The sequence below is a fragment of the Vigna umbellata genome, chromosome 4 (genome assembly GCF_029865625.1).
Source record: "Vigna umbellata cultivar VRB3 chromosome 4, Vumbellata_1.0, whole genome shotgun sequence".
Lineage (NCBI taxonomy): Eukaryota > Viridiplantae > Streptophyta > Magnoliopsida > Fabales > Fabaceae > Vigna > Vigna umbellata.
In genome coordinates this window covers 16,919,361-16,936,575 of record NC_142168.1, presented here as the reverse complement: position 1 = coordinate 16,936,575, position 17,215 = coordinate 16,919,361, and the positions used below count along the sequence as shown (strand labels likewise).

General features: G+C 33.1%; 2 protein-coding genes across 2 annotated transcripts; both read left to right on the top strand.

Moving 5' to 3' along the window:
* The first annotated feature begins 1,500 nt into the window (after nucleotides 1-1,500).
* Nucleotides 1,501-3,924, top strand: LOC124847735 (uncharacterized). The gene is made up of 2 exons (XM_047325290.2): nucleotides 1,501-1,886; nucleotides 3,280-3,924. Exons 1-2 carry the CDS (start codon nucleotides 1,560-1,562, stop codon nucleotides 3,748-3,750), a joined length of 798 nt encoding a protein of 265 aa, XP_047181246.1. The 5' UTR covers nucleotides 1,501-1,559; the 3' UTR covers nucleotides 3,751-3,924.
* A 2,842-nt stretch (nucleotides 3,925-6,766) lies between these two features.
* On the top strand, nucleotides 6,767-8,244 carry LOC124847738 (steroid 5-alpha-reductase DET2-like). The gene is made up of 2 exons (XM_047325293.2): nucleotides 6,767-7,178; nucleotides 7,679-8,244. Exons 1-2 carry the CDS (start codon nucleotides 6,852-6,854, stop codon nucleotides 8,147-8,149), a joined length of 798 nt encoding a protein of 265 aa, XP_047181249.2. The 5' UTR covers nucleotides 6,767-6,851; the 3' UTR covers nucleotides 8,150-8,244.
* Nucleotides 8,245-17,215: the final 8,971 nt, after the last annotated feature.

Here is a 17,215-nt window from a genome sequence, read left to right as displayed (position 1 = left end):
TTCGTTTGACCACAAATTAACTAACAGTTCACGAGGATCATCCTCCATCTTCTCTCGCGAAACAGCAACCCCAAAACACGGAAGCCAAATCGTGGAAGCCATCGCGAGTTTCTAATTCGTGCCGCCATGGGAACAACCTGTAGAAAACCAGAAACCAAGATCTCTTCATCCACCATAGGTCTCGCACCAGAAACCATCACAATCCGAAATTTCACTCAATCAATTCCAATTTAGATGATAGAACTTGTGAACACTAATTTCGCGAAATGCAAATTTCCTCAAAAAAATTATATTTTAATGTTTAAAATATCAAAATTCACTTCACTGCTCCACGTAAAATGCCCTAATAAGTTTATCATGTATTTTAATTACACCTTTTCATTGTGCTATGTCAACAAATATTTAGATAGGATTCTAGTTGCATCAATTTTTCATAACAAATATTTAGCGATAAGATTCCAACATCAATTTTTCATAATTAAGAATCAATTGAGACAAAAAAATAATTGAAAAATCTATTTAAAAAAAATCACAAAAGATAAGAACCAATTTTGTAATTAAATATATATATATATATATATATATATATATATTATTTATTTATTTGTGTATAAAAGAAGTTGGTTTGACATATCTCCAAAGAAAAGACCAACATATTTATGAATGTTAATTAATAAGCAATAACTACCAAGTGCCACGTGAGGATATAGATAATCCGCACCTGTGAGAAGCATCAAGTTTTAAAATTAAATATGAACAAATGAGAACTGCGCAAAGAAGTAAATTTGGGTTTGGATTTGTTCATACATCACGCGTGGCACACGTTTAAGACTGGACAAGTTGATTTATGATTGCTTTTCATTTTAGCTTTCATGCTACACATAGGTGTGTCGGAACAAGAAGAAATTAGAGGATTTTTTATGATTTCTAAAATTTAAGAAAAATAAACAACTCTTTCAATAAATTAAGATTAGTTATGATGATTTAAAACTTTGAAATTTTAAATTATTATCATTTAATAAATTAAGAAAATGATTAAAAAGAATTTGTTAATCTATTAAATTACCTTAACAATATCTCCAATATTAATTGCACACAAAAATTATTTATCTGGCAAACTTGGATTTTTATGGCATGTAGCTTCTCCCAACAGCATGGTAAATGTTTTGATAAAAAAATATTAAACACTAAAAACAATCATTTCAGAATTCATTTGAGAGATAAAATAATCATAAAAAGATGAATTTTTGTATTTATAAAGAAAAAGAGGAATAAAAAGTAATTTTAAATGAAATAAATAACTTTTGAAGTGTTAAAGTATCATTTTTCATTAACAAAAGAACAACCAAACTCAACAAATGAAAAAAATTGAAAAAAAAGGTTTATTTTAAGTTTAATCAAATTTATTATTTTTATGACTTCCTTGCCCACGTGTGGATCCCACTACAACTATCTTCGACCCAAAATGTGGCTATAAAATGGCTTCATCATCAACTTTTCTCCTTCAATAGGTCAAAGAAACAAACCATAACACTGCTCAGCATCATCACATCTACACGATGGTGATGTCTACCTTTCTGAGCTTCATCTTCCCGCCGCCTCCTTCTCTGGTGGTTTCTACCATGTCAGTGATAAGCCTCGTCTCACTGGCAAATGCTGGTTTGTCAGAAATTAGAGGGAAGCATTTGAACTATTCCAAGTTTTGGAATGTTAACCCTTCTTCGGAAAAGCAGACAAAGTTGTCAAGTAAAGCTGGCATGCTTCTGTTATACACTCCTGCTTTTCTTGCTGGCCTTGCTTCCTTCTGGATCTTTCCTCATGAAGGTCTCAGATCCACCCTCCTTCAATTTGCGGTTACCCTGCATTTCTTCAAGAGGGACTTTGAGGTGAGTTCCACTAAGTTTATGCTTGTTTAGTTACGTTTTCACACTGCTACTTACCAATTACCATGCGCAACAAAAAATAAAAATACCTAATAGGTTTGGAATTTGGAATTAATATTGTATTATATGTATGGACGAAAAAAATAGTTACTTGGGTTTTAAATATCATGGCTTTAGGTTTTGTGAGAATGTTTTACTTTCGTTATGTGAAATTGTTACTGATGCAGTCACAATTGTGGTTGTGAGTAAGAAAAACCTTTATGTTGCGGTTGCAATTAACTTTAGAGTGCTATTTAAAACCATGCTTTAATGGTTTGTGATGAAATGTACAGAGTTGGTTTTTTTTCTTTCTTTTTATAATGATTTTTCAGTTTAGGTTACCATTGAATTTTGGAAAACCGTCTTGGTAGTTTGTTAGGATGATGGAGTATATATAGAATTTAGCAGGGTTGGTTTGGGGTCTATTATATTTGTCAGTAGTTTTCTGAAATATTAAAGATCGTATTAAAAACTCGTAAAACCTTGGAACTTAGGAACTTTTAAAAGGGTTCTCTCATATACTTGATAATAAAGAACAAGGTTTTATGCTGGGGCTAGGGTTTCCTTGCGATCTTTCTCATTGCAAGAAATTGAAGTTGCAAGAAATATGGTTAATGGAGTTGCAACAATAGTGATTGCGATGAATCGAAAAACTTGAGGCGGCAGCTAAAATCATGGTTCACAAACCCTTTTAAGAAACCCGGGCAAAGAATATTGGTTCAATGTTTGACTGGCAATGACTGGGGGATTTTGTTTTGAGTGCTGAAATAGTTTTTCTTTTTTCAGTTTTGGTTTCTGGTACTTGTGCTTATGGTTTTGTTGCTCCTCTATGATTGCTTTTGGGAGTTGTAGAGTACACAAAAGTGAATGCAATTTTTACTCAACTGTGTAGATTTTGTTTGTTCACAGGATTTGGAATAAAAGGAATTGTGTGAAAGAAATTAAATGCCTTGCTTATGATGCAAATGAGTTTTAAATCATGGTTTATGCTCATAACTGTGTTGAAGCTATTCTTGTTTGATGCTATCCACAATCATGGCTTGATAGTAACGTGGAGGCTGCAAGATCACCATGACGCAATCTGCAATTTGAATCTAAATGACACCAATTTCAGCAGAATTTTTCAATTTGAATTTAAGCCATTCATTTTTTCTACTTTTCAAATTTAATTTATCATTTGTTTTATATCAGTCGTATGGAACTTCTAGAAATGAGCACTCTTGTACAAGGCTTTCATCAAATACTTGATAAGATAGAATCTAAGCTCTGTTTCGATAACACTAAACAACCTAAGGTGCCTGATTTGCTTGTTCTTTTATTAGATTTCAGCTCAATTAAGAATGCTATTAATGTGTAGGTTCTGTTTATTCACAAATATAGTGGCGGCATGCTTCTTGATTCTGCAATCCCCATCACTCTGAGTTATTTCCTATCAGCTGCGACAATGGTCTATGCTCAACACTTAACACAAGGGCTTCCAGAACCACCAATCAATCTGTTGTATCCTGGCATTGTGATGTTTGTGATTGGCATCATTGGCAACTTCTACCACCACTACCTTCTGTCCAATTTGAGGGCAAAGGGTGAAAAGGAGTACAAGATTCCAAAGGGTGGCTTGTTTGGGATTGTGATATGCCCCCACTACCTTTTCGAGATCATTCAGTTTTATGGGATCACCTTCATTTCTCAGACACTATATGGATTATGTTTCTCTTTAGGCACTACATTCTACTTGCTAGGTAGGAGTTATTCAACTAGGAAATGGTATCTTTCTAAGTTTGAGGATTTCCCTAAGAATGTTAAGGCTATCATCCCATTTGTCTTCTAAACTGGCATATGAACAACCAGTTTGACTTGAGTTATATGTGTGGTAGGTTGTGTTTTTTGGAACTGTAACTCACCAATATCAGAATTTTGGTGATTCAATCGGTTGTTGTAACTTACGGTGATTATTTGTAGTGAATATATTGAAAGAGGAAAAAAAGTACCTAACTTTATCTAATGTCATTTGGTAACTTTAGAAAATGCCTCAACTTTTCTAATATTCATGTTGAAACAAAGAAACGTATTCTGCACTGTCAACCATTTAAAAATGCATAAGATATGGAAATTTTATCAATTTCAAAAGTTGTTTTGGCGAAGAGAACGATGCAATAGAAACTCCTAAATTGAGGGTGGAGAGGATAATTTTAAATTGGACGATAGCAACAAGCTTCAATCAGAGAACTTACACATTCTGGAGATGTGATTGTTTACTGAATAATAATTGCTAATTGCATTCTTCCGATTACTAAATGTATGTCATTAAATAATTGTTATTTAGTGTTTGAAGCGCATTGAACACAATCCAAAATATAGGAAACAAAAATTGTCGAGAAAAATCCTTAAACTTATCAATGTCCAATATCAACTATGAAGATTATTAATTAAATTATGAAATAGATAATGATTTATAATTTATTCTAATGAAGAATTTTCCACGCACAAAATGCTTTTGTAAGCAAGTTACTAAACTGTTTTTCTTTTTCTTTTTTAAATGTATTTTTATCAAATAATAACTATAAAAGTCTAGAGTAATTAATATAATGCTTAAATGCTTACTTCGTCCCCCATGTTAAGAGGTGAATGTTTGATTAGTATCCGGTTTTAAAAATGAAGATATTGGGTCCTCTGTTATCAAAAGTATATGAATAAGGTCAACAAAGAAAGAACAAGTTCAACAAATCATCAAAGAAAAAGTACAACCACATCAACATGGACTTAATGTCGTTGCTGGCAACTTAACGGACAAGACCTTATTGATACATTTTTCATAACATAGGGACCCAATATCTTCATTTTTAAAACCGGGTACTAAACAAAAATTCACCACTTAACATGAAGACGAAGTAAGAATTTAAGCCTTAATATAAATAAAAGTGTTATTTTGGTGGACTACATGACAAAATTAAGTTACACTGGCTAGAAGATGTTCATTGTTTCGTGCACCCATGTTTTCTTGAGTCACCCATAGGTACGCTGGAATGATTCTTTCGTTTTTCTCCATCCTTTCGAAGAGTTTTGGTTCTACACAAATACTTGTAACCTTTTGATTCATTAATGAAAAATTCTACGTTTCTCTCACTCCTCTACAAGCATTGTTTCTTACCTATAGAAGTGTGAGTTCTATCTCAATCAATCACCTATTTTGGTCCAACAAAATATAAAGAAATGTAAATAAATAAAGTAATATGTTACATAACATCATATTGTTTGTTCGGTTGAGAGAATTAATTTTAAACATTTGAAATACTCCTTTAATTTCATCCATTAATTTGTAATTTATAATAACTACTTTATAGCAAATGAAACATATTACATAACAAAAAAAAATTATTTCATGTAAGTTTCTCATTTGAGATATCTACGTTAAAAATATTCTTTATTTTTATTTTTTTGTCAACTTCCTGAAAGGAGTAGTCATTTGAGTAAGATAGTGTAAGAGATATGATTGTTTCAATGAAGATTTCTAAGTTGAAAATCCTATTATAGTCATCATATTATTTAAGCAAAAAACATATCATTAAATAAATTAAAATTAAGCATATTTAGTTATAAATTGTAAATTATTTCGGATAAATTTATTAATACAAAAGCACAAGTCTTTATACCTAAAATATGAAAACGTTAACAAACTTAGTAATAAAATATGTAGAAAATAAATTTAAGTAATGGAATTTATGAAACTATGATGGTTGGATAATAAAATATACAATTAATTCTAAATTTACTAATATTTTTTGTGTTTTTCTTAACTTTAAAAATGTTATCCTTTAAATAAAATAAGTCTTTATTACTAATAGTAAAGCATTTTTCTATTACTGTAATTAACTTTTATTATTATAAATTATTTAAATTTGAAAAATGCGTTACAATTATATGTTTTTTAGTTTCAATTGAGAAGTTAAAGAGTAAGAAACTGCACAGTGAACCAACCACACCTTTAAATCTTCAAAAATTTAGAATTAATTCATTTTTTAAATTTTGGTCTAATTTAGACCTCTAAATTTATAAATATATTGATTTAGTTCATTTAATCAAATTTTATTAAATTTATTTAACATTTTAAACAACACTTTTTCATATAACTGAATTATATCAAACAATATAAATAACTTAAATATTGTAATGAAAACATTTTTAAAATATTGAAAATTTTTCACAAAATTTAGTTAAAATATTAAATCTATTTATTTCTAAAATTAGAAATCAAATTTAGTTAAAATTTTGAAGATTAACTAATTTTAAATGTTACCAAAAAAACTAAAACATTAAAAATATGTTTAACTTGTTTGTCTCAAATTTTAATATATTTTAGTCTCAAACTTTAAAAATGAATTAATTTTTTAATCAATTACATTGATTTTTTACTCATTAAATATATTCAAAACTTACATATAATATAAAATGTGTAATACGATGTTAATAATTCAAACTTTAATATATAAAGCATGTAACATGTAAAAAAAATTAATATAATTATATTAAGAAGATTATATTTATACATTTTTTAAATTTGGAAATCAAATTGCAAATTGAGATAGATTATTTATTTATTAAAAAGTTAAACAAATTGAATTATAAAAAAGCCATTAAGTCAACACACATTTTAAAATTCAAAAAACACGCAGAAATTATTTACTAATATAATTTTCACGTGTTTGGCAAGTTGGGTAAGATATGATACCCTTCTTAGCATACCAATCTTTATTCCATTCATGATTATGTTTTGCTTTAATCACAAATACAATGGACGTGGATCTCACTGTAATTATTGCAACACAACATGTAACTATATAAGTGAACCATCATGAAACATATTTTCTTTAGCTGAGTCCGAGAAACAAAAAGAAGGTCTGAAGAGAGGGTATAGAATTAGCATACGCCACCATGGTGATGTCTGTTTTGTCGAGCTTCATGTTCCCACCGCCATCTTCTCTGGTGGTTTCAGGGTTGACAGTGATAAGCTTCCTGATACTTGTGACTTCTTTCCTGTCAGAAATTAGAGGGAAGCATTTGAACTATTCTAAGTTTTGGAATGCTAATCCCTCTGCACAAAAGCAGATCAAGTTGCCAAGTAAAGCTGGCATGCTTCTCTTGTACGCTCCTGCTTTCCTTGCTGGCCTTGCATCCTTCTGGATCTTTCCTCCTCAAAGTTTGAGGTCCATCATCCTTCAATCTGCTGTTACTTTCCATTTCTTCAAGAGGGTCTTTGAGGTAACACTTTCTTTCTTCTACCAAGAACAAGAACAAGTTTAGAATGATCTTAGAAATTCAACAACAAGTTTAAATCTCATATCGAGTAAAGATCAAAAAGTTAAATTCTTTAGATTCAAAACATCTCAATCTATTATTTTAACATTTTCTGTCAATTTTTTACGTTGATTGGATTCAAATTTTATCGGTATTATATCTTTCTAACGAGTTATCTGAAAAGATTTATCTAAGTACCACAGCTGGTAGTTCGTCTTGGTGCTTAGTAATAATCAAGATCTATAAATTATTGTTTTAAGATTTTGAATTAAAGACTAAAATTAGCTTAACAAACAACTGTCAAGATAAACTATAGATTCTATCACCATATTAGATTCCAATTCAAAACCAATAGAAATCAATAAACAGATGTTTATTCCCTTTCTCTTTTATTTCATTTTCATTGTGATTTGCTTGTTCTTTTATTAGATTTCAGCTCAATTAAGAATGCTATTAATGTGTAGGTTCTGTTTATTCACAAATATAGTGGAGGCATGACTCTTGAATCTGCAATCCCCATCACTCTGAGTTATTTCCTATCAGCAGCAACCATGACCTATGCTCAACACCTTACAAATGGCCTTCCAGAGCCACCAATGAATCTATTGTATCCTGGCATTGTGGTTTTTGTGATAGCCATCATTGGCAACTTCTACCACCACTACCTTCTATCCAAGTTGAGGGGAGAGGGTGAAAAGGAGTACAAGATTCCAAAGGGTGGCCTTTTTGGGCTTGTTATCTGCCCCCATTACCTCTTTGAGATCACTGTGTTTTATGGAATCTTCTTCATTTCTCAGACACTATATGCATTCTCTTTCGCTATAGGCACTAATTTGTACTTGCTGGGTAGGAGTTACTCCACTAGGAAATGGTATGTTTCCAAGTTTGAAGATTTTCCTAAGAGTGTTAAGGCTGTCATACCCTTTGTCTTCTAAATGTTGCAATCAACATGTAATTTTACCTATGTGTGTTTTGATGAAGATTGGATAAAGCAGATTATTAATAAAACTGGTTTTGATGTTGTAGTTTATGTTTACCTGTTCTTACTGTGAAAGTAAATTATCAGTAAAATTTAGAACAGCGTTTTTTATCTAATGCAGAAACTGTTTTAAGCTGAAATTACTCTTAATAGTTTTCATTTTTAATATCATAAACATGGATCTGAGACTTCACACACCCGATCAAGCAAGCACTTATATTCAAAATAAAAACTGAACACAGAAGGCCAATTGGTATCCTAATCTGCACTTATATTGATGGTGCAGCTACTGAAGTAAAAGAAGAAGTAGAAAAACGGCTAACTTTAAGACTTCAATTCCTAAAAAATTTCATTAAAAGCTTTAAGTGTGTTAAAGAATATTTTTTTAAATTTCTATTCAGATTCTAATAGTTTATACAAAGTAAAGAAACTATAGGCTCCAAAAAGCCATTACTCAGACACAGTAGTCTATTAGTCTGGTGTAGTTTTAATGCAAGGTCTCAAATGATTAGAGAGTTAGATCAATAGAGTAAGAGGACACCTTGTGCTCCAACTTTGCCAATTATATTTTTTTCTTTAGAAAAATAATAGTAAAAGAAAATCTTCAAGGAGTAATTATTGGGCATTTAGCCATATATGGTGAAGAATGTAAGAAATTTTCTTCATTTAAAAGTTGTATTATTTGGCTGAAAGTGATGCATCAAAAGCTTTGTTTATTATATATTGTCTTTTTCAAATAACACTTTTAGGTAGACCCACTTATTTCTTTGCTAGTATCCACTCATAATCTCTTAGAGCCATAACTGCATTCTAATTACAATATTATACAGCAAGACCAATATGAAATTCTTTATGGTTCATCTTGTTTTTATTGCTTTGCTTCCAATGATGAGATCAAGTTGTTGTATCTTGAATTTTCAGTCCTTGTAAAAGATACATAAGGTAACTTCAGATTTTCTTCAACAATATCTTTCTAATTAAGTCATTCTTTATTAATTAATTTCTTTAAGTAATGTTCACTTTCACTTGATGATGCCATGCCTTGCGACACTTTTATCATTATTATATTGGCTTAATTATATGTTTGGACATCGTATTTCTTTGCTCCATTCAATTTCGTTACTTTAGTTTTTCTTATTTAATTTAGTCATTGTATTTTTTTAAATATTCAATTTTATATTTTCTGATATATTAATGTTAACGTTGTATTTGTACATACCACGTATCAATTGATGAAATTTTCAACTTTTTAAAATTAAAAAAAAATTATCACATGTTAATTGTGTCACATGATCACATAACATTGTTTGTTTTTAATTTAGTCTACATATTTATAACTTTAATTTAATTTAACTTTTTAAAACAAACTAAAAATTTTCAATTTCTTTTAAATTTTAAAAAAAATTATCACATGTTAAACCATGTCACATTACATTAATAGAGTCACATGTGATTTTTACTACCCCATGATATTGTTTGTTTGTTTTCAATTTAATCCAGATATTTATAATTTTAATTTAATTTAGTTTTTTAAAAAAATTGGACCAATTTGATTTTTTTTCTTATTTGAAACTAAATTAATAATTAAAATTAATTACAACTTTTATATATATATATATATATATATATATAATATAAAGATATTTTATTTTTACATCAAATCATTTCACATAAATATTTAAATTAATTTATTTTTAACATTTTTATATAAAATACTTTTAATGTGACAAGTGTCACTTGTAATTTTTAAATGTTTGATGTAACAGATATTTTTATAATTGGAGAAAGCGACCTTTTCAATAAACAAAGAGTCTGGGAAAGAAAATTGAAAGAGAGAGAGAGTACAGAGATATTGAATTGTGTACAAATATGAAAGAGGATATGGATAATCATCATTTCCAATAGTAATCTATGTAATATAATGTTGAAGTTTAATATTTATGTATTATTGTATCGGATATAGTGTTTATTCAACTGTTATTAATTATTAATAATGGTTCGGTGAATATCAAATCTAAAATATTTAATTAAAGATATTAATATGTTGTTTATGAAAAAAATTAATCGGATTTTAAGGTAAGTTTGTTTATATTTTATTGGACATGTGTCAGTTTAGAGTTTATGAGGTAAATTATAAATATAAGGTCAGGGTCAACAGCTAGATACGTTCCATTCACGTTCTACTGAGTTCGCAATATTCAATTACAGTAAATACAAAACATTCATTTGTAAGCAAAAGCTCCTTCAACAGATGCCTAACTCGAGCGTCGGAGTGCCTTTTCAGGTACCTCCCCCCTAGTCAATATTGAAGTCCACCGAACAATCAGTACTGAAGGCAACCGAGTGGCCCAGATTGGAAGCAGACAAGCGGAGCACACAACTCAAGCGTCAAAGTCACGTTGGAAAGGTTAGTGTCTCGTCCCACAAAATCTCTACCGAAACATTTTGGCGCCCACCATGGGACCGAGCGGCATCTCATTGAAACTACAAGGAACCAATACGAACGCTCGGTCTCAACATCACTACGGATCAACACTAGGAACTTTCAGCAAAGCTAAAGCTACACCACATGGGTGATCATCTCAACGTGAAATTTCTTTAATAAGATAAGTATTCAAATACATGGATCTCTTCTGCTGACTCGCTTCAACCCTTATTTTCATCTGTTTCACAAGATTCGATTTTTTATCAAATCCATTTAATTGGCAGATCTTGTTGCTTTCTTAAAGCAGTAACTTGACAATTTCTATATTACCTTTCTTTTTCAATAATGACATTGCAACTTTTACAGCTGCTTCTACCTACTAATAAATTTTCAAGTGTAGTAATCCATCGTGCAGTCCGGTCCAGCCTCTGCGACATCTTTGTCGTTCAGTCCAGACCCCGTGTCATCCACCGCGTCATTCGGTTGGAGGGCGGTGATAGGACCCGACGCACAAGCCACCTGATCAAAAGAGAGCTTATCGCTCGATGACGAACATTCTCAACCATTCGGCCTTCCATGGCCTTAGGTGTTCAAACATTTGGTCATTCGGCCTCACAGGTATTCAGCCATTTGGCCTTACAAGTAGTCAGTCATTCGGTCTTATAGGTATTCGGCCATTCGGCCTCAGAGGTGCTCGGCCATTTGGCCTCAAGTATTCGGCCATTCGGCCTCACAAGTATTCAGCCAATCGGCCTTATAGGGCATATGACAAGATCATGCACACGTCGCATTTGTCAATTCGGAGTCAACCGTTCAGGCCATCTACAAAACTCAAGCAACGTTCCAAAACGAATTCCTAGGTTCAAAACCGAGCGGTGAAAGATAGTCCCTCATGGACCAATACCTGAGCGATGAAGACAGTTCCCCATGGATTATTACCCGAGTGGTGAAGACAGTCCCCCATGGACTATTACCCGAGCGGTGAAGATAGTCCCCCATGGACTATTACCCGAGCGGTGAAGACAGTCCCCCATGGACTATCACCCGAGCGGTAAAGACAGTCTCTCATGGACTATAAACCGAACGGTGAAAATAGTCCCCCATGAACTATAAACCGAACGAAAAAGATAGTCCCCCATGGATTATAAACCGAGCGGTGAAGACAGTCCCCCATGGACTATAAACCGAACGGAAAAGACAGTCCCCATGGACTATAAACCGAGCGATAAAGACAGTCCCTCATGGAGTATAAACCGAGCGGTAAAGACAGTCCCCCATGGACTATAAACCGAGCGGTAAATACAATCCCCCATGACTATAAACCGAACGGTAAAGACAGTCCTTAGATGAAGGCTCACTCTTAGGTATTCAGCCCTTCGGCTTCTCAGGTATTCGGCCATTCGGCCTCACATGTATTCGGCCATTCGGCCTCACATGTATTCGGCAATTCGGCCTCAGGTATTTGGCCATTCGGCCTCAACATCTCGGCCTTCCATGGCCTCAAGTGTTCATTTGACCATCCGGCTTCATAACCCAAATTATTTAATGTTAATTGGTTGACTACATTTTTCTAACCACATGCGGATTCAAATTGTTTTTCCTCTTCAGTACAGGTGACAACATCATACGCACAAACCGTCCAACCTCTTTCAAGCTCATAAGTCCTATAGTTAATCATAGTTAAAATTCGAACGATTAACTCGGACTTGGGGGCATGTATCAGATATAGTGTTTACCGAACGGTTACTAATTATTAATCGTTCGGTCAACACCAAATCTAAAATATCTAATTAAAGATATTGAATATGTTGTTTATAAGAAACCGACCGGATTTTAAGGTAAATTTGTTTATATTTTATTGGATCTGTGTTAGTTTAGGGTCCATATGGTAAATTATAAATATAAGGTCAGGGTCAACAGTTAGGTACGTTCCATTCACGTTCTACTGAGTTCACAATATTCAATTACAGTAAATACAAAACATTCATTTGTGAGCAAAAACTCCTTCAACAGACGCTAACTTGAGCGTCGAAGTGCCTTTGTAGGTACCTCCTCCCTTGGTCAATATTGAAGTCCACCGAACGACCAATACTGAAGGCAATCGAGTGACCCAGACTGGAATCAGACAAGCGAAGCACACAACTCAAGCGTTGAAGTCACGTTGGAAATGTTAATGTCTCGGTCCCAAAAAATCCCTAACGAAACGATTATGAAAAAGGGTGATGAATAATTAGATATCTTAATAATAACATCTTGAAATGATTGTTGTAAAAGCTACGTAATTAAATTATCATCTATTTTTATTTTATTGGTAAGATGAAAAAAATATCTTTGTTTCTGATGAGTGCATATTTATGCCCACATTTATGCTTTAAAATTAAAATTTTTGATGAGATTCATGTGCTTAAATGATTGATTTAAAGTGAATTTGTGATGATTGGAATTTTGGGTTTCAGAATTAAAGAGACGTAAAAAGCGAGTTTTAGCGCATAAATTATTCTTGGATTTTCTAATATTTATTTGTGCAGCTGAAATTAAAGCTTTATTGGTCTAAATTGCAAATTAAGGCCCAAAATCAGGTTTTATTTGGAAAATAATGTACAGATGGGCCAAACAGACAACTTTTACCCTTGCACCTCCCAATTTCCCTACATACACCCCTCTTCTCTTAACCAGGCCCAATACTAAGCCAAACAGTAACCCTATTCTAAATACACTTCCTAAATTTCCCTACCCATACCCCTCCTAAGCCAAACTTCACCAGATCATGCCACGTGGCAGTCCACCACTAACAGATTGAACCACTCAGATGATGTCACACCACTGATCCTTGCACTCACTAGTGAACCAATCAGAACATGCCACCTCAGCCCTAACACATGAGCATCATCTTCCACCCACTGAAACCCTAGCCGCCGTTCCGCTTCCGCCAGGCCATGTGCCATCGCAACCATCATCATCGCGCCACCACACTACAGATCCAAACAACCACGTCGTTGGCCACCATCTTCTTCCTTGCGAGCTTCTCGGCAGCCAACCCCAAACCAGAGCCGCAAGCCCTCTGTCACTCTCCTCCTCCCTCACACACCACGCCGCTATCCTCCATGGCAGCCACCGCATGTCGCACATCACCTTCTTCCACCACCTTGTCGTCGCGCCACTACAGGCCACCACAGAGTCTCGCCGTCAGCCACCCAGAATCGCGAAGACCATCGTCGCGAGGCCACCACTGGGTGAATATCTCCACCATCGCGCAACCTTTCTTCTTCGCGAGTTCTTCACGCCTTGCCGCCACCCATTGCCGCTTCTTCATCTTCTCCACTACCTGCAAAGCAAACACAGATCCAGAAACAGAAATCAAAAATGTTGTCGCCACCGAAAGCACCATGGAAATCACGAATTTCCCTTTTTCTTCCTCCATCAGCGGTGCCGAAAGCGTCTCCTCTTTTCCTCATGACGACAAAGTGGCCGCACAGAGAAAGCTCTTTCCCTCAATCTACAAAACCCTAATTTTGGGTGGGAAAGGGGTTGACACGTGGCGAGTCCCCATTGGCCACGACCATATGAGTTAAAGCTGGTCAACAAGCCTTCGTTGGTCAAAGTCTGGTCAAACAGGGACTTCTGGTGCAATTTTAGGAAATTCAGAAGGGACTAAAGTGTAGATAGAAGAAATTTTAGGGTATTTGTGCAATTTTGGAAAGTCAGAAAAGCTAAAAGATAAAATTCAGTTGTTGAATTAATTTAATTTGGGAATATCAACAGAAAATATGTTCCAAATAATGTTATAATTATCTAAATCTTTTAGTTATTTGGAAGATATAAGATAAAAGATTCTGTCAACTGAATATTCAGAGTTCAAGCCCAATCAAGCCCTATATAAAGAGACCTAGGGGGGACTTCAATTCATTCATTCATGCACCACCTCTCTCTCTTATTTCATCTTGTATTTAACTCCATTCATGGAGAGCTAAGCATTTAGGGTTGTTCTGCTGTAATTCCATTATGGATTCTGAGGTTAGATTGAGTTAACGCAATTGTTTATTTTGATTATTGCTTTAAGTTGTTCTCTCTCTATGTCTTTCATCTCTCTACCAAATTAAAAGTAAAGATTCTTGCATCATAATGTGTTTGAATCTACATGCATATTGATTATATGAGTTCTAGGATTTCTATGTTTAATTGAGAATCTACTTTGATTTAATTTAGGAACTTTCGTATGATTAATTGGTTTTTACTATCAATTGAGAATGTACTTTGATTGGTAGTAATAATTTCAACTATAATCAATTGAGAATTTACTTTGATTGATTAGTTTTTAATTTGGTTAGGCGATTTAAGAATAGACATGATTAAACATAATAGGATTTGATTGAGAATGTACTTTGGTTGAATTCATTGTGAATAATCTAGAAAGGTTTTGCATTTGATTGAGAATTTACTTTGGTTGAGTGCATGATCGCCCTCAAATTAATTAAGAATGTACTTTAATTAATTTGAAACTTAAATAATAATCAATTGAACAATTATTTGTGAATAATCGATGATGAATCTATCTTGGAAAAACAGTGAAATTAGCCTATTTCATTATAATCGTTTTTAAGTTTCTTATTTGTTCTTTAAACTTTCTTCAAACATCATTTTTATTCTTGAACATTGCATTACATTCATAAGATTCAAATATTAAAAGACAATTTTGTATTCGTTGGGAGACAACTCAGGGTTACTTTAACCCTATCTACTTTCTTGAATACTACTTGACAATACTGAAGTTGCCTTGAAAAGTTGTATTTATTTGATAGCTTCACACTTTTCAAGTATTCAATGATAAATTCTTTCCAACATGTGTTGATAAGTAATAGACAATTTAATAACAGTTTATAAATAAATAGATAAAAATATTATAATGTTCCGTAGATATTAATTATTTATAAAAGAACTTGAATTATATTTTGATTTGTATTTTGTTAAGTAAACTTAATTAAAATTAAAATTTAATTTATATAAAATTTATATTATTTTAAATATTTATATAATTTAATTTAATTATATTTAATTTTATTTATATTATTTTTTATAATTTTTTTATTTTAAAGGTTTACAATTTTTTTAAGGCTTAATACCTCTTTTTGTCCCTCTTTATAAGGGAAATGTTCAATTTCGTCCTACCTTTTTCAAAAAGTTCAATGTGGTCCCACGTTGTGAAAAAAGTGTCCAATTTAATCCTTTTTGGTCACGGCGTTAAATATTTAACGATCCTACTGACAGCGTGGACTGATGTGTGCAACGTGGCTTTTTATCTTCGTAACGTGGCAGTGACAGTGTTTTTCATTAACTGAGAACGTGGCAGTGGGCAGTGATTAAAATTGTGAGTGTTAGGGTTTGGTTTGGGTAATTCGAAATCGCGATTTGGGGATAAGCATTTTGAAATCGCGATTTCACCTTCAAGATCTCTTTACCAAGAAAGTCTGCAAATGAGTTGCAATAGTGTTACAATGACTCCCAGTTCAGAAAAGTCTGAAGGAACGAAATTATTTTCTGAGGGTTGTTTAGTAGGGGATAAGGATCGCTTCCAAGGTATTGCTTCTTCGAAATTCAATTCAAAAGCTGGACAGTTATCAAGAACGCATGTCCCCTCTTGTTGTAAATCCCTTCACATGAAGTTCCCCAAGAATTTCAACCTTCCATCCAAGGAAGAGTTACTAAAAAAGTTTAGTGTAGTTGGTTCGGTAGATTCCTCTAAAACAAGAGTCTTTTTCTACTATGGCTCGGCTCAGGTGTGCTTTTTACAAGAAGGTGTTGCAGTTGCTGCATATAAATATGCCAAAAGGAAGGCCTTGTTTGGTATGGCTAAAGTCCAGTTTTGGCTTGACCCTTTTGAGCCCAAAAGAAGAGGGTTCCAGCGTTCTGCTCACGTGCCCTTACTGAAATCATGTCTGAAAAAATCCAATACATTGAGAAAGGAAAGCCGAAAGAAAGAACGCAGAGTAAGATTTGAGTATTGTGCTCATGTGCCCCCATTAGCTAGTAAACAAACAGGACCGCCACTGAAATCATGTCTGAAAAATTCCAGTACCATTGATCTCAACAGTCAAAGTATGTTTGTCTCAAAATGCTTATCCCCAAATCGCGATTTCGAATTACCCAAACCAAACCCTAACACTCACAATTTTAAATAGTGCCCACTGCCACATTCTCAGTTAATGAAAAACACTGTCACTGTCACGTTACGAAGGTAAAAAGCCACGTTGCACACATCAGTCCACGCTGTCAGCAGAATTGTTAAATATTTAACGCCGTGACCAAAAAGATTAAATTGGACACTTTTTTCACAACATGGAACCACATTGAACTTTTTGAAAAAGGTAGGACGAAATTGAACATTTCCCTTATAAATAGGGACAAAAAGAGGTATTAAATCTTTTTTTAATATATGCAAATATTATAAGTATTCACATTTTTTTAAATGAATATTTTGAAATAGATATCTAACGTGACAAACCAGATAATGACTTAATTTTTTTTCTTTTCTTAGATCAAGTAATGATAATAACTATTTGTGTCGCCGACCTCTTGTTTTCAAAGCATATATGATTTAAC